At 35.6% G+C, this 18,930-nt stretch overlaps 1 protein-coding gene across 6 annotated transcripts in view; it reads left to right on the top strand.

The window, feature by feature from the left end:
* The window catches only part of LOC149813680 (phospholipid--sterol O-acyltransferase-like), a 94,691-nt gene that overhangs the window by 65,043 nt on the left and 10,718 nt on the right, over positions 1 to 18,930 (top strand). For 5 of the 6 annotated variants that reach the window (XR_016428214.1, XM_089990982.1, XM_089990979.1 and 2 more), the window contains 3 exons: positions 13,819 to 13,913; positions 14,417 to 14,468; positions 14,560 to 14,631. Coding sequence is in view for 5 of the 6 variants with exons in the window: in XM_089990982.1 (XP_089847108.1) it covers positions 13,819 to 13,913; positions 14,417 to 14,468; positions 14,560 to 14,631 (219 nt within the window). In the remaining variant the exon portion in view is untranslated. The remainder of the gene's footprint in view (positions 1 to 13,818; positions 13,914 to 14,416; positions 14,469 to 14,559; positions 14,632 to 18,930) is intronic. The other variant, XM_089990980.1, reaches the window with a different exon arrangement.

Here is an 18,930-nt window from a genome sequence, read left to right as displayed (position 1 = left end):
ATATTACTTGAAACTCAAAAACTAGCAGCTGAATTTCCTTATTATTTCACTTTGTACTGTCTATTAAGTTTGTTAGCCAACCCTACAGCTTGCTGCATTTCCAATTCTAAGAAACACAGATGTGATGTTTATCTGTCAATCATATAGTACTACCTATTTTTCTGATAAGTGAATATTCCGTGATGAGTTGGGATCAATCCCTTGGGCAACACAAGCATTCTCTAAGGTTATTTTATATGATAAATTTTTTGACAATATTATTCGTTTCTTTCATTCTTTAGAATGCCCTGTATTTCATCATGTACTTTGTACTAGCATATGTGCCACTGCATGGATCATAATGTTTTTTTTTTGTTTTCCGGTTTTTGGCATTTTCATTTAGGTCAAAAGGCTTTATCATGTATCTGTTAGTTTTCTCCAAAATCAATGATCAGGAAACTGCAGAGAGGAAAGAGAATGAGACTGCAACTAATCACGTTTTTCCATAATGGAAAAAATCGTGATCTCTTCCTTTTAATATATGAAACAAAACCTAATACATGGTCTTTTACAAGTAACCCTAATAAGTTACAAGTATTTACAAGTATGTCCAATATATGCTGATCATGTTACACAAAAGTAGTTTGAATCCGGATCTGGATCCAAACTTAAATACAAATACAAATGCACGATATCTGCCCTGTCTAACAGTCCCCCTCAAGTTGTGCATGATTTTGAATCATGGACAACTTACTCTTTAGTAACCAAAAACGACACTTTGTGAGTCCCTTAGTGAACAAATCAACCACTTGGTCTTATGTTCTAACATAATGAGGCTCAATCTCTTTTTCCTCAATCTTCTGCCTGATAAAATGCTGATCAATCTCAATGTGTTTGGTCTTGCTGTGATGAATAAGATTAAGAGATATTTGAATAGCACTTTGGTTGTCACAAAGGAGAAAGCAACTAGCAATCGACTCCTTTAACTCTGTTAACAAATGTCTAGTCCATGTTACTTCTGCCGTAGCAGCAACCATCGCCCTGTATTCGGCTTCCGTGCTAGATCTAGCCACTGCCTTTTGTTTTCTACTACTCCAGGAAACAAGATTGGCACAAATGAAAACCCCGTATCCTGAAACTGACTTTCGATCATCAGGATCTCCGGCCCATTCTACATCTAAATAAGCAATGATGTCATGAGCAATATTTATGGATCTGCTTTTAGTGTACAAAAGTCCATCTCCAAGAGTACTCTTCAAGTATCTCAGTATCCTTTATACTGCATCCATGTGTCCCTTTCTTGGCTCATGCATGAATTGAGAAACTTGATTGAGTGAATATGTGATATCAGACTTGGTAAATGTGAGATATTGAAGCATCCCCACTAAACTCCGATATTTGGTGGGATCATGATACAAGTCTCCGTCTTGCGTACTTAATTTTTGGTTAAGCACACTAGGAGTAGCAAGAGGTTTGTAGTCCTTCATTTCAGCCTTTTCTAACAGATCCAGAGTGTATTTATGTTGCGTCAAAGTAAGCTTATTTTCTTGATTATCCACCTCTACTCCAAGAAAGTACCAGAGATTTCCATGGTCCTTCATTTTGAATCTTTGGCTCAAAAGATCTTTAGTCTCTTGAACATGGTTCTCACTACTGTTAGAAAGTGAGTTGGAATACATTGGGTTCAATAATGAACCCATACATATGCACGTGAAGTGCAAATATACACATTAAAGGGAAAGAACACAAGCACATAATGTGCTAACCCATAAAACCCATAAAAAGGGAAAAATATGACATAAAGTCATAAGTTGCATATCATTGAAGAAACAATGGACAAGGGGTAAAAACCCCATTACAAATGGAGCATAAGCTCCCTCAAGAAGTAAGAAAATACAAAGGGGAGAGCCCCTATTTATAAGCAAGAAAAGGAGCCACAAAGGGGGCTCCCAAGAGAGTCGTTGGGAGCCCCCAACGGTCACATATGTGACCGTTGGGGGCTCCCCAACGACTCTTTGGGGAGCCTCCCCATGTGGCACTAAAGCCGAAAATAAAAAGGGAAAAATAAGAAAAATAAAAAAAATAAAAATGGTAAATTACAAGCAATATTCCAAAGTGGAATATGCTCAAAACAGGAATTTACAGAAATACCCTTTTGGGTGAATAAAGAATATATATTTATATTCATATATATATATATAGATATATATATACATATATATATATATATGTATATGTATCTATATATATATGAATATAAATATATACGAGATTACAAATGACGATAATACACATATTTTAACATCCCCCCTCAAACTTTGCGGGGAAAAACCCGAAAGTTTGGAAAATCAAAGGGAAGTCTTGAGGCGAAGTCCAATTCTTCAAAAGGCTTTAAGGAAAAACTCCATCTTCATGACAGTTTGAGCTAGATCTTCAAGTCCAATTCCCCATCAATCGAATCCATGATGTATCTAATGTTCCACATCTTAGCGATCTTGTAGAAAATCAACAAAGAAACAAGTAAAACATATCTTTGCACTTTTACTCAAATGGACCATTTCTAACTAGCATAATTATGGATGACACATGTTAGAAATTATGCAAATTATGCAGAAATGACACTAAAGTTTCAAAATCATACATCATGTTAAAACAAACTGAGCGGAAGTAAATTATGCAAAAATAAATTGCAAAAATGCATAATGCATTCATAAGGTCCAACATTGAACAAATATAACCCCATAATGGGGAATAACAAAATGATCCACGAAGGGATACCACAAGAAGCCTACGAAGAGGCATAAAATACATATGCTTTATTGAATGAGAGCCCAAAAAAGGCCATAAAGAGCATATGCATATACTTATCATTAAATGAATTAATACTCAAAGAACTCATTAATGATCATGCTTCAAACATGTAATGAAGTGCCAAACAAGAGAAACGAAATCTCCAAACATACTTTAGGCAAAATAAACCCAAGAGTTCACAAGGTTTTAAAATCATTTATGAAAGTCATACTTAATTGACAAAATACACATTTTGCATATAAGGGTGGCAAAAACCATAAGCACTTAATATATAGATTAAATGCTAAGAAATCAACTTGATATGCATATCAAAAATATGATTTACTTGAAAAACACAAGTCATGGATGAAATTTTGCAAATTTCAACAATAGTTTATCCATTACAAACAACTTTCTCATTAGTCCTCCAAAACCCATAAATCAAGTGTATAAGCTACTAGATCAAGAATATAAAGCCATTAAAGGCCAAAGACACACACAAAGGTGTGTAAAAGAATCTCTTGTCTACATATAATAATACTTGAAATAAGTACATCTACGACAAGAACAAGAGAATACATGCCAACATGGACTAAAAAGTATCTCTTGTCTACGTAAAAAATACACTTAAAACCAAGTATGTTCAGCTACTAGAACAAGAGTAATAAGCCAACCATGGGCTAAAACATAATACATCTCTTGTCTACATATGATAGCACTTGAAATGAGTGAAATAAGCCAACCATGAGCATACATCTCAGCGACTAGAACAAGGACACAAACGCCAACATGGACTAAGATCACACACGATGGTGTGAATCAACGTGCCTTGTCTACATATAAAAACACTCAAGACAAGTGTGTTCAACTACTAGACCAAGAGAGCAAAAGCCAACAAAGGGCCAAAAACACACGAAGGTGTAATAAAATTCTTGTCTACATATGATGACACTTAGATAATGGGCATAAAAGGAAAAAACTTTTGAGGCAACAAACTTGTAATGAAAATAAACCTCGAATAAAACAATACTTCTTTTGAAATGAATTCTCATGCATGTAAAAAATATCTTCAACAAGATACTATAATCGATAAAATTCTTGAGAACAAATGTGTGAACATACACACACCAAGAACACATAGAATACTTGTGAAAAAACACAAGAACACAAAATCATAAATTTATTGCCATGTAAAAGTATCTCCAACAAGATACTACGATCAAGACCTTAATATTCTTGATAATAAACCCACCACGAATGCATAATAAGAATGCTTTAGAACACTTGTGCATAAAGATCACAACACACGGAATCACAAATGTGCAGATGCACTCATAAGATTCTTAAACAAATAAAAGGTTGGGCTATAATCCCAAAACATCTTGATTTTAAAATATACCTTAAAACATTTAAGGTTTCAAACACCATATGTCCATCACATTTACATAGAAGCATCCATAATACCAATGGCCACAAAAAAATGAGTGACACACTCATATACCAAATCATTCTAGAGTCCCAAGGTGCCCATAACTCACCTCAACCCCCATCTATAATATGGTAAGTGGACAATCTAAAAAGACATAACAACGAGTGTCACACTCATAATTAGAGATCATATACCAAATCATTCTAGAGTCCCAAGGTGCCCATAACTCACCTCAACCACCATTTATAATATGACAATTTGGACAATCTAAAATGATATAACACGAGGTGCCCATAACTCACCTCAACAAACATCTCTAATAAAACAATAATAAGGCCAAAACAATGATGCATTAAATAACATGTGATGGACAAATATAAATGCCACAAAAAGGCAATAAACACTTTAGGAATCATTTTTCAAAGAAAAGAGGACCGATTAAAAAAGGTCCAATAATCAATAATGTGCTTTATAACAACAATTTTGCACAAACACAAATTATGCTTAATCTTCAAACAAGTCATTTATACCAAAAACTTATTAAGCAATAAACACAACAACATAAAGAATTCATCAAGACAATCAAGCTTTTAATCAAAGAAATCATAAGAACCGTAATGGTTCACAAAGAAGGCTTTAACACAATACTCAAGGAAAGAATATTTAAAACACTTAAAAATTTATAGATTTAGGGATTAAGTCCCATACAACAATTTTAAAAAATCCTTTGATTGTGATGAGATATACGGAAACATACAAAGTGCTAAAAGCACTTACAATGATTTAAAAAGGACTCAATATCTAGATTCATTATATTTTTCACAAAAAGAAATGTGCATAAAGACTCCATAATGCAAAAATATCTACGAAGAGACAATACACATGTAAGCACAAAAGGCTTTATAAAAGATGTGCACGAAGGCACTCATACAATACTTGAACAAATATACACCAAGGTGTAAACAAACATGCACTAAGGCATGTATTTCATAAAAAAGAGGGAATGCATACAAGCGCAAATATTTGAGAAACAAATGTGCACAAAATACAAAAATACACAAAAGTGAGCAAGTATGCACTTTATAAAAAGAGCAATGCTTGAAATTCTCAAACTTTAACAATTGCAATTGAGGACAAAGAAAACCATATTATGGCCAATGTAGGCATTTTTAAAAGATATTATTAAGAGGTTTCAAAACCTTATGAAAAATACAAACCAACAAGTTTATAAAGATGAAAAATGAAATCATTTATACCAAAAGGATGCAATAGATGAACTATGCACTCTATGTAGTGTGAGAAATTCCTTTTTAAAAAATCTTTCCTAATGGTTTATCATAAACAATTTTTCAAAAAAGAAACATTGAAAAACTTTTAGGAGTTCTTATAAGTTATCATTAACAAGAACTACTTTAGGATTCAACAAAGATTTTAGATGTGAGAGATTTTCATATAAGGATTATATCAAATTTTTCAAAAAATGCACTAAAATTCATAATAAAAAACAGGAACTCAAATCAAATTAGGGTTCATATGAGAATTAAGAAATTTTAAGCAAAGATCATTACTTTAGCAAGAAATCATATATATAATTTTAAAAATTAACTTATAGGTCAATCATGAGATACTTATGTAAGAATTATAAATCTCACATAATTGAAGGTAATTTTAAAAAACATAAATTGCTATTATATGCGATGAGTAGTTAGATAGACGCAAATTATATATTTGAACAACAAACGAGTTCACCAAATTTGAGGGAGATATTTTTAAAATATACGAGCATACGAAATGTGAAAAGACATAATTCAATTATCATAACCATTAAACGAACAAACTATATGCAAGAAACATATTTTCAAATGCATAATACTTTAAGAAAAGGGATACATACCGAATAACTTCAAAACAAAAAGGAAGAGCAATGAATACTTCACCATTTCTTGAGCGACACGCTTTCCGTTGCACCCAAGGACAACCCCATCGTGACCTTGCTCTGATACCATGTTAGAAAGTGAGTTGGAATACATTGGGTTCAATAATGAACCCATACATATGCACGTGAAGTGCAAATATACCCATTAAAGGGAAAGAACACAAGCACATAATGTGCTAACCCATAAAACCCATAAAAAGGGAAAAATATGACATAAAGTCATAAGTTGCATATCATTGAAGAAACAATGGACAAGGGGTAAAAACCCCATTACAAATGGAGCATAAGCTCCCTCAAGAAGTAAGAAAATACAAAGGGGAGAGCCCCTATTTATAAGAAAGAAAAGGAGCCACAAAGGGGGCTCCCAAGAGAGTCGTTGGGAGCCCCCAACGGTCACATATTTGATCGTTGGAGGCTCCCCAACGACTCTTTGGGGAGCCTCCCCATGTGGCACTAAAGCCGAAAATAAAAAGGGAAAAATAAGAAAAATAAAAAAAAATAAAAATGGTAAATTACAAGCAATATTCCAAAGTGGAATATGTGCAAAACAGGAATTTATAGAAATACCCTTTTGGGTGAATAAAGAATATATATTTATATTCATATATATATAGATACATATATATATATATATATGTATATGTATCTATATATATATGAATATAAATATATACGAGATTACAAATGACGATAATACACATATTTTAACAGTCCTTGCCGAAATATGCCAAGAAGAAACTCGACTTGGCCTAAGCATTAAGAGTGATGATGTTTTGGCCGTTCCTATAATAATTATATCATCGACATATATCAATAAGAAGGTAGTAAACTCCTTACCTCGATGAATAAAAAGAGAATGATCCAATTGCGATCGATAAAAACCATGTCTTTGAATTTCTAGAGAGAAACTCTCAAACCAAGATCGAGACGTTTGTTTCAGGCCATAGAGTGCTCGATTTAATCTGCAGACATACTCCTTTGAATCTCCTTCTGTATATCTTGGCGGCTGTTCCATGTATACTTCTTTCTTCAAATCCCCATGAAGAAAATCATTCTTCACATCTAGTTGGCTTATTCTCCAACCATAATCTACAACCAATGAAAGAACAATGCAAATTGTGCCCATTTTCATGATTGGACTACAGGTTTCATCATAATCCTGTCCAAATTCTTGGGTGAATCCCTTTGCTACGAGACGAGCTTTGTATCGTTCAACACTCCCATCCGGTTTGTATTTGATCTTGTAAACCCATCGCAACCCAACAACATTCTTATCTGAAGGTCGAGGATCAACTGTCCATGTTTGACATTGGTACAAAGCTTCCATCTCTTCATTCATGGCTTGAATATTTTTCTTGGAGTTAATAGCTTGATGAAAATGTCTAGGCTCGGTCTCTTTCTCAATCTGTGACAAAAATAACTGAAAATCCATGGTGAAATTCTCATAACTAACCCACCTTTCAATAGGATGCCAGGCTCTTTCTGATCGTCTGATCGAGAGTGCCACTGTATTAGAAACTGGAGAAGTAGTAGTGTCATTGGGCGAATAAGACGTAAGAACTTCTTGTTCAATATCATTCGGGGTCAAAAGGAACATTTCTCTTCTCCTATAAACTTGCCCAACAAACTTATTAATCTCTAGAGGATTGTCTATTTCAAGTTCCTGCATTCTACTGTTTCCATCTTGATAGGATATCCCTTGAGCACAGGAGGAAGAACACTCATTGTTTGTTTCAGGAAAAAGCTCTGCACTGAGCCATGGATCATAGAAAAGCGCATTCATATTGGTTTGGGCAGAAACATATTCTCCATCTCTAAAATCATTTTCATCAAAAACTACATTTCTAGATATCTTGATTCGCCTGCTGTCAGGATCATAACATCTGTACCCTTTATGATCTGCATATCCAACAAATCTGCACTTTGATGCCTTAGCCTGAAACTTATTTCGCAGAGAAGAGTCAATATGAACATAACACATGTAGCCAAAATTTTTTAGTTCATCATAATTAGGATGCTTCCCAAATAAAACAAAATAAGGTGATTTATTTTCTAAAATCTTCATGGGCAGGCGATTAATAATGTGAACAGCAGAATGAAAAGCCTTTGTCCATAATCTTATGAGAACACAACTTTCGTGCATCATGCTCATAGCGCTCTCCACAATGTGACAGTGTTTCCGTTCTGCAACTCCATTCTGTTGAGGTGTATGCGGGCAAGATACTCTACGATTTATTCCACTATATTGGAGGTAATTGATAAATTCCCTAGAGGAGTATTCCCTCCACTATCACATTGGAAATGTAAAATATTACATGAAAAATGAGTTTTAATAAACGCATGAAAACAACGAAAAATCGAGATGACTTTCGATTTATTCTTCATGAAGTATATCCAGGTGAAACGAGAGAAATTATCGATAAAAATAACATAATATCTGCCTCCAAAATTAGAGGAATCAGGGGCTGGTCCACACATCAGAACAAACGATTTCAAAAGGCCTTTAAGCTCTCTCATTTATTGAATGGAAAGGAAAAACATGACTCTTACACAGTTGACAACTGGAACATATTTTATCATCTGATCTAGGAATCAAGCTAGATTCAGGAATAAGCCCATTAGATACCAATCGTTCAACAAAGACTCAACCACAATGACCAAGACGAGAATGCCAAAAATCAGGCTTATTACATTTATTTGAAGATTGCAAACTAAACACACAAATACTCTTTGACGACATAGACTGAGGAGACTTCAAGGTAGGTCAGTCACAAGTAGAAGGATCCCTCTGAAAGACATACATATTTTCCCGGCGTTCCCCTCTAGCGAACGTCTCATTCGTTTGTAGATCATTGACATAAACAAAAGACAGTAAATTCAACGGAAGAATTGGTATGATCAACAAGCTTAGAAACAAAAACTATATTTTTCTTAATATCTGGGGCATGAAGGACATTGGAAAGATGAAGTGGGATTTAGACAAGGGAATAGAAACATTTCCAATGTGAGTGATGGGATGGTGTGACCCATCTCCAGTGACGATGTTACTTTTTCCAAAATAGGGGGTTAAAGTAGAGAATTTATCCGCATTACCTGTGACATGAGTAGCTGCCCCTGAATCAATGTACCACACTCCTTTATCATCGCGCTTCAGATCAAGTTCAGACAACGTGGCCAAGAGAATCTCTTTCACATCTCCACCAAACTTTAAAGAGTTCTCTTTTCGTCCTGACGAGCTCTCACCCTTTTGGAACTTTCCTTTGTTCTGTGGATTGTGCCAACAATTGGCTTTGATGTGACCTTGCTTGTTACAGAGATAACATGTGGGTACATTTTTCACATTATAAATAGGTCTGACATTCAGAGTAGGAAGTAACCCACGCCCCCCTGGAGTACCTCGTCCTCGTCCTCTGCCGCCTCCAAAGTTACTATCCCCACGCCCCTGACCAAAAGAAATGCCAGTATCAAGAACCTGTCCACCAGTCTCATGTGACATCCCCTTCAAAGTCATCTCATATTGAAGTAGTTTTGCTTGCAAGTTCTCAAATGACGGTAAGTCGGGTAGACATAACAGTGAAGTCGAAAGGACATGAAATTCTGGTCCCAAGCCATTCAAGGTTTGCCTGACTTTGTCTTTATCTGTCACTTCATACCCTACAACGACTATTTGATCACTAATGCTCTTAACCTTGTTCAAGTACTCCATGACGAACATGGAACCCTTAGTCAGGAGTTGAAATTCACGCTGAACAAAAGAAATTCTGGCCTCTGATATCTGAGAGTATGTCTTTACCAGCCTGTCCCACAATTCCTTTGCTGAACACTCGTCTGGAATTCCCACCAATATTTCTTGAGAGATAGTAGAAATAATAAAAGCAACTGCAGTTTGATCACACTCTATCCAAATCTCGTATTGGGGATTTGGAATTTGTTGTATAAAATCAGCCTCATTTCCATCCTTAGTTTCTTGTATGATAAATTCTGGAGGAGCTGAAATTGATACATTTAGATGTCCAGAGAGACCTTGACTTTTAATGAATGGAAGAATTTGTCTTTTTCAGATCAAAAAATTGGAATTGGTAAGTTTTTCAGAAATGAGTTGGCCAAGGAAATTAGATGAGAGAAATGAATGAGAAGAAGAATCCATGACTTAAAAAAAAAAATTTGGCGTGTGCAATTAGTATATAAAATTGTCACAGATCAAGATGCAACAAATAAGATTCGTCTCTTTTTTTTTTAAAGGAGAAAGCTCGAGTATTCAACGTGAATGTGAAAAGTTAGATCTGATACACAGATCTAATGTGATTGCATCAAGGAAGTGACGAATATGAAGATTTTTTTTTATATGTGAGATTGCACACAACAGTAATGAATACGAATAGTAACAGGTGAAACCGAGACTGCAGACTGATTCTAACCAATCGTCAGATTTAATGCACAGATCTGGGAAATACCGTGAGGTGTCAGATCTGTCCAGATCCGGTGAACAATGAGAATGATTTTGACGCAAAACTGAAAAGGAATATCGTGAAACTGGTTTGGGTAAGAAAAAAGGTTTGTCGTGAAACTGATTTGGGTGAAAAAGAACTCGACCCAAATCAGTTTGACGCAAATCTGATACCAAAAAATGTCGTGAAACTGATTTGGGAATAAAAAGGGTTGTCGTGAAACTGATTTGACGCAAACCCAAATCAGTTTCAGGAAATGAGGAAGATCTGAAATTGATTTGACGCAAACCAGATGGCTGAAAAATACTAGTCAGACGTCTGATCCGATCTGTGTATCAGATCTGAATGGAAAGATGTCAGACGTTAGATCTGATGTGTGTATCAGATCTGAATGAAAAGATTAATAAGAACGAGAATCTGGAGAAGAAGAAATAGAAAACAAAATATTAAAGATGAGATGCAAAATGAAAAAACGCAGAACAGAGAGAGGAGATAGAAAAGGGAATAAGATCTCTTAGAGACACACCTGCTGGAAAAACTTTCAGCCTTCGGATCAGACTTGCTCTGATACCAGTTAGTTTTCTCCAAAATCAATGATCAGGAGAGAGGAAAGAGAATGAGGTTGCAACTAATCACATTTTTCCATAATGGAAAAATCGTGATCTCTTCCTTTTAATATATGAAACAAAACCTAATACATGGTCTTTTACAAGTAACCCTAATAAGTTACAAGTATGTCCAATATATGCTGGACATGTTACACAAAAGTAGTTTGGATCCGGATCCGGATCCAAACTTAAATACAAATACAAATGCACGATATCTGCCCTGTCTAACAGTATCATGGTCCATAAGCTATGTAACACAGACGCTTCTAAAAAGTCAATGCACCTGTGTTGTGTCCATGTCTGTGTAGGTGCAACACTTGGACACGACTTCCACAGTGTCAAATGTGGACAACCACATTGGGGTTCATTTCTATCTAAAATTAGACTTAGTTAACCCTAACCAAGTCTTGTTTTATCTATATTATATAGATAAATACACACACACACACACGATCTATCGACGATGCATTCCTAGCCTTAACTGGTTGGGTCGTGCCTCCAGTGCTGTTACTTTGAAGAAATTAGGGTTTGATTCCAGAGAGGGAGCCTTGATATCCGTTGCCAAGCGTCATCTTTGACTCTCTTTTCAAAGTCCTTTAAGAAGATTACCCAGACATCGAGTCTATAGCCTTGGCCGATAGGCCCGGGTAATCTTCTTAAAGGACTTTGAAAAGAGATTCAAAGACGACCCTCTCCAGTGTTGTGAAAAGCGTTGAGGCGTAGCGAGGCGCTCCACCAAAAATCGAGGCGAGGCGTAAAGCGTAAGCCTCAAAATTTTTTTTTGAAAACTTTAAAAATATTATAAAAAATATCTAAAAATACAAATAAATAAAGAAATGCTTTATTGATTAAATAACAATCAATAAAAAATAGAAAATCTCAAATAAGTACTAAAAATATGAGATTAACATATAAAAGTAACTAAAAAACTGATTACATAACTCAAAAATATATGAGATTAACCAAAAAATGTTAAAATATACTAATAAACTGATTACATAACTGAAATAACTGGAAAATATATGAGATTAACCTACAAAAGTTAAAATCTATGAGATTATTCTAAAAAATATGCGATTAATATATAAAAGTAACTGAAAAACTGACTACATAACTGAAAAATATATGAGATTAACAAATAAAAGTTAAAATATATTAAGAAACTGATGAGTTGTGGAGCCCGATTCATAGTTTTTTCCCTTACAGAAGGGGGGTCCGGGGGTTCCCCCCGGCGCGGGTCCCGCTGCGCGGTCAGCGGGCGGGGGTCCAAGGGGGGGGGGGGCCCTGGCGGGGGATTATAGGGGGGCAGCGCCCCCCCTAAGATTTTTTTTTAAAATTCAGCAGCCCATTTCAAATGGGCAAATTTAAAAAAAAATAAATAAATCCAAAAATGGACCAAAATGCATGTGCTCAACCAGATTTTTATGTAGGTCGACCCAATTTATCCATCTTATGATCCGATCGTTGTATGGTCTATGCTTGGCAATAGCAGTGTAACTATATACTTGTTGATATTTGTTAGTTAACTATATACGTTTGACATGCTTCAGAATTTTAGCTTGTAATTGATAATCTAACTTCATATCTAGAGCATTTTATAAAATATAAGATAATTGTGCATATATATATATATAGGAAACTACTGTCAAATAGAGTTCTTGAGCACATGCATTTAAACTTAAATGATAAGGCAGACATTGTCTGAATGACAATATATCATGGCATAAGTTCAACAAATGTTCTCTGCTGGTTGTAATAAAGAACTGGTGAAAAAATATGCAGCTTGCAGTGAGGCGCGTACGCCTCACCTTGAGGCGCGCCTCGCCTTGAGGCGTGCGCCTCAAGGCTTTTGCGCCTTATGCCTGCGCCTCAAGGCACAAAGCCCCTCGCCTTGAGGCGAGGCACACTTTTTGCGCCTTGAGGCATGCTTTTAATAACACTGGTATAAACTGTGATTTTCATGGATTTTTTGTTCTTTTCTCTTATATCTAACTGTATGGATGTGATCTACATGTTTGGTTTTATAAGGACCAGCTCTTGAATCATCCGATTATGATGCATAAACAAGAATTTTTTAAGGCTTTAAAATCAACAGCTCATAATCTCGAATTCTTCATAAATATTCAAGCATCAAAAAATCATAATTTTTCATCGAAAATACATGATCCAACAGTTGATTCTTAGCAAATTCACCATGCTGAACACATCTACATATTTGTTTTTACAAAAAAAGTGTAAGAAATGCCCAGTTCACATGGTAGTTCTCATATTCTAGTAACTATATATATATATATATATATATATATACATACATACATACGCACCTTCGCACCCAAGTTTTTTGAAACTGCCACGTCGGATAATTTGCACCTGCACTTACGTGACGTAGTCTATAAGATAGTTGTGATACTAGGGCATTGGCTTATTACAGGTTGCTTACTTTTAAGTTATTGTGGATTTGTCTTCAGGGTGTTTTCATGGGAAAGACCTACATCCATGACTTTTCATTATAGTTATACTCCACTGTTCTTTTTGTTTTCCAGTGTTTTAGTATCAAATATATGTGCTTTTGAGTGATTATTTTCCTTCTTAATGCAGCTAAACCTTTACTTTTTCATGGTGATATAGGTTGGATACCATTTTGCACCAAGCGGCAAGCCATATCCTGATAATTGGATTATCACTGATATCATTTATGAGTTTCAAGGATCTTTATTTTCAAGGTTGATCCATTTCGATGTGACTAACTGATTCCTATCCAATAAATTTGATACTTGGTCTCTGAGTAACCCTGTTGAAACTTTGTGCATTGCTTTCACTATAAAGCTCTGCAGTACAGTTGCCGCGGCAACTTGCACAAACAAAATGGAATCCATTGATTTGTGTAATCATGATGCTTGTGTACATTTATAGTAAATGTATACAAATTTATCTGATGTTATGGTACATTGCTTATTTTCTACGAAGGTGTTTACTCCTTATTTCTTAAGTCTCCCCATGAGGAGTGCAAGCCTAAAAATGTAGCTGTTGTAGTCTCCCTGGAATCTTTCATCATTAAGGTTTTCTTGTACTTCTACATTATTCCTCTGGTTGTAGTTATATGATTGTTTTTTGCCTTCACGTTACTTCTGATTTTCATTTATGTTCTAAGTTCAATACTGTGTTTGTAAACATCTGGATTGCAGATGGTGGCATTTAATGTTTCCTTGCATGTTTCTTTTATCAGATCTGGAAATCCTGTCGAGGGTGAACCAGAATCTGCCAGTGGCGATGAGACGGTATGTAGAAAAAACTAGTGGTTACAACATGAAAGCTGTCCATTCAACTTCCCCATCATGAATTACGAGTGAAGTTAATTATTTTTCTCAGGTACCATATCATTCACTTTCTTGGTGCAAGTCCTGGCTTGGGTCTCGTGTGAACATCACAAGGGCTCCACAGGTTTCTTGATAACTGTGATTGGACTTTTAGATGCGGCATTACTATTAAACTACTGAGGATATGTGAAATGAAATGGGGATCTTCGAAACACGAGCTTTGATTAACAAGAGCAAGTGTCAAGAATGACACTAAAGCATAACCCTTAAAAAGGGTATAACTGGAAACAAAATAAAAATAAAAATGTATTCTTTATTGATATGAAAAACCAATTGCTTAAGAAGCATTGGAGTAAAATACAAGAGGGGCTGCACCCCTTTATATACACAGCTGAAAGAGGACTCAATAGAGCTGTTGGGCACAGTCCAACAGCTCTATTTAGAGCTGTTGGAATGTGTCAGTCCAACAGCTCTATTAAGAGTTGTTGGACTGTGTCAGTCCAACAGCTCTATTGCTAGTCAAGTCTGGACAGGACTTGACTAGCAACAGTCATTCTAGTTCAAACTGAACTAGATGACATAAAGACAAAAAATAAAAATAAAGGAAAAAAATACAGAAAAGAAAGAAATTAAAAATGTATTTATATATATAATAATATAATATTATTATATATACATATATGTACAGTTTTACATTTTAACACTCCCCCTCAAACTTACGGTACAATGAGCGAAAGTTTGTCTAAGAGAAAGTGAAATCGGGGAGCAGCGAGAGGCTTTGTAAAGAGGTCTGCTAACTGATATTCTGAAGTGACATATGGCAGATCAATTATCCCGTGTAGATATTCCTCTCTGACGTAGTGACAATCCATTTCGATGTGTTTGGTGCGTTCGTGGAATGTTCTGTTACTGGCAATGTAGATCGCACTTTTGTTGTCACAACACATTTGTGAAGCCTTTGTTGCTTCAACTCCCATGTCAGCAAGCAGTCGTCGGAGCCAAACTACTTCCATGGTCGTGGTTGCCATGGCTCTGTATTCAGCTTCGGTGGATGAGAGAGATACCTTCTGCTGCTTTTTACACCTCCACGAGATTAATGATTCCCCTAAAAAGACACAAAAGCCAGTGGTTGAGTGTCTGTTATTGGGATCACCTCCCCAATCAGCATCAGTATATGCAATTAAATCAAGAGAAGAGGAGGAAGATAAGAAAAGTCCTCGTGAAAGAGAGGACTTGATGTATCTGATAATACGCATGACTGCTCCCATATGAACAGAAGTAGGAGCATGTTGAAATTGACTTGCTGTATGAACAGCATGTGCTATATCTGGTCTGGTAATGGATAGATAGGAAAGTGCCCCGACAAGCTGTCTGTAAGGAGTAGGGTCTGCAAGAAGTTCTCCATCATCAATCTTCATTTTAACATTAACAACTTCTGGAGTGTCAACTTTCTTATCATCAGTAATACTAGACCTGAAAACAATATCAAAAGCAAATTTAGTCTGAGATAATAAATATCCTCTAGGAGAATAAGCAACTTCAATGCCTAAAAAATATCTCAACAAGCCCAAATCAGTCATTTCAAAATGAGATTTAAGAAGTGTTTTGATTGTTTCAACTCCCTGTTTATCGCTTCCGGTGATGATCATATCATCCACATAAAGAAGAAGCACAATGATTCCTGCATCAGAATTCTTAATAAACAAAGCAGTGTCAGTTAAACAGAATTGAAAACCAATATCAATCATAACACGACTAAACCTATCATACCAAGCTTTTGGTGCTTGTTTAAGTCCATAAAGAGCTTTTTCTAAGCGAAGGACTTTACCCTTAGGAATACTTAGACCAGGAGGGGGTTCCATATATACTTCTTCAACTAGCTTTCCATTTAAAAAAGCATTTTTGACATCCATTTGAAAAATAGACCATTTTTTGATAGAAGCTAAGGCAATTAAGGTTCGGACAGTAGTCATACGAGCCACCGGAGCAAAGGTTTCTTCATAATCAATCCCATATTCTTGGGCATAACCTTTGGCTACTAAACGGGCTTTATATCTTTCAAGAGTACCATCACTCTTGGTTTTAATTTTATAAACCCATCGACATCCTATAGTTTTCTTCCCTGGAGGAAGATCTTGAATATTCCATGTAGAAGCCTTTTCAAGTGCATCTAATTCAACTTTCATGGCTTCTATCCATTTGATATCATTTTTTGCTTGAAAATATGTGGATGGTTCTTCATATGAGTGAATTAATGCAATAACTGCCCTATATGTGGGTGAGAAAGACTCGTATGATACAAACTTTTCTGGAGGCCTCGAGATTCGGGATGATTGTCTAGTTGGAATGTTAGAATATTTCTCAAGTGCACATGGAGTATTAGACTCTTGTCGCCTGGAATATTGAATACTAGTATCTCTATGAACTTCTTCATTTTCAACATTAAGATCAATAATTCTTGGATCATCATCAAAGTTACAATCAAGGTCATATTCATCAGATGTTGATGTTAGATCTAGCAAAAAGGAGTACTCAGTGACGTCTTTTAATTTTCTAAAATCAAAGAAGCTCTCCTTTTCAAGAAAGGAAACATTTCTAGACACATATAGTTTATTATTTTTGAAGTCAAAACATCTATAACCTTTTTGGTTTTCAGCATATCCTAAAAAGGCACAGGGAATCGCACGAGGGGAAAGTTTATCATTTTTGTCAGTAAATATGAAACATTTGCACCCAAATATTCTTAATCTAGAGTAGTCTGGAGAAATGTTCATAAGTTTTTCAATGGGAGTGATATTTTGTAACGAAGAAGATGGCATCCTATTAATGAGATAGGTGGCAGTTAAGGCAGCTTCTGCCCAAAAGTGTTTAGGGACTTGATTTGCTATTAATAAAGTTCTAGTGGTTTCTATAATATGGCGATGTTTTCGTTCTGCCAGTCCATTTTGTTGAGGTGTATAAGGACAAGATCTTTGATGTGTGATGCCATGCAATTTAAGATAATTTTGAAAATCTGTGGATAAAAACTCTCTCCCTGAATCTGTGCGAAAAATAGTAATATCATTTTGAAATTTGTTTTTAACCATATTATGAAAAGTTTGAAAGTATGAAAATACTTCAGACTTATGTTTGAGAAAGTATATCCACGTATGTCGGGAGAAATCATCGACAAAAATAACATAGTAAACAAATCCTCCTTTAGAAATTACTGGTGCAGGACCCCAAACATCCGAGTGTATTAATTCAAGTGGTCTTGAAGAGAAAAAGGTTCTGTTCTGAAATGGTAATCTTTTCATTTTGCCGAGAATACAATCTTTACAATCAAATGATTCAGAGTTACAAAATTTCCCTAGATTTAGAAAATGTTGGATTTTGGCTATATGTGGGTGACCAAGTCTCTTATGCCACAGTTCCAACTCTATTTTTTGAATATTATAACAAAAAGCTTTCTTCGGCATTTCCAAAAAATCCATGTAATAGAGTCTTCCTTCTCTATGGCCTTCCCCAATCAGCTTGCCTGACTGGCGATCCTGTACCCAACAACCATGAGAAGAAAAAGAAATATTACACCCATAATCAGAAATTTGAGATACAGATAAAAGATTTAAATTTAATTTGGGAACATGTCTAATTTCTGGAATAAAAAATTTTTTTGTTTTATAATTTTTTTCAAAATCTCCTATTCCTTCTATTTCAAGAGAAGTCCCATCAGCAGTAAAGACCTTTGACACACTTGTTTTATTTTTAACACATTTGGATAGACTTTGATTATTTGGGGTCATATGAAAAGATGCACCAGAGTCAAGAAGCCAAGAAATTTTACCTAAATCAGAAAAAGATGAGGCTGCTGCGCCGGTTGAAGCTTCAGATGAGGAAGAGGCACCTTTGATGAGAGGCTGAAGGATCTCCATTAGTTGGGCCAGGGAAACTGGTGCATCCTGATCTTTAGGCTCCGATCCAGCAATTGCAGCTCTTTTTTCTCTCAGCTCCTTAAGTTTGGGACATTGTGGCCTGTAGTGTCCCGGTTCATGACAGTGATGACAAATAACTTTCTTCTTATCATAGTCACCATTTTGTCGGTTAAAGTGAGGAGGCCTATATGATCGAACATGATTCCCTGGTCTAGACACGGCTAAAACGGAATCATCTTCAATTTTTAAAGAACCTTTCCGGAGACGATTTTCTTCCATTGTTAACTCTTCAATAGTTTCCACAATAGAAGGAATTTTTCCCCGGTGAAGTAGGGCCGATTTAGTGGTTTCAAATTCCGGCCTTAATCCAGTGATAAACTGGTAAAAATGTTCAACATCGAGTTGTTTCTGACGAAGCTCGATGTCTTCGGCACAATGCCACTTTGGTTCTAAAAGGGAAAGTTCTTCCCAAAGTTCGGACAACCCATTGTAATATTCACGAATAGTTTTGT

This window comes from Nuphar pumila, chromosome 16, assembly GCF_984573655.1.
Source record: "Nuphar pumila chromosome 16, dmNupPumi1.hap1.1, whole genome shotgun sequence".
In the NCBI taxonomy this organism is placed as follows: Eukaryota; Viridiplantae; Streptophyta; class Magnoliopsida; order Nymphaeales; family Nymphaeaceae; genus Nuphar; species Nuphar pumila.
This window is presented reverse-complemented; position numbering and strand designations above follow the sequence as displayed.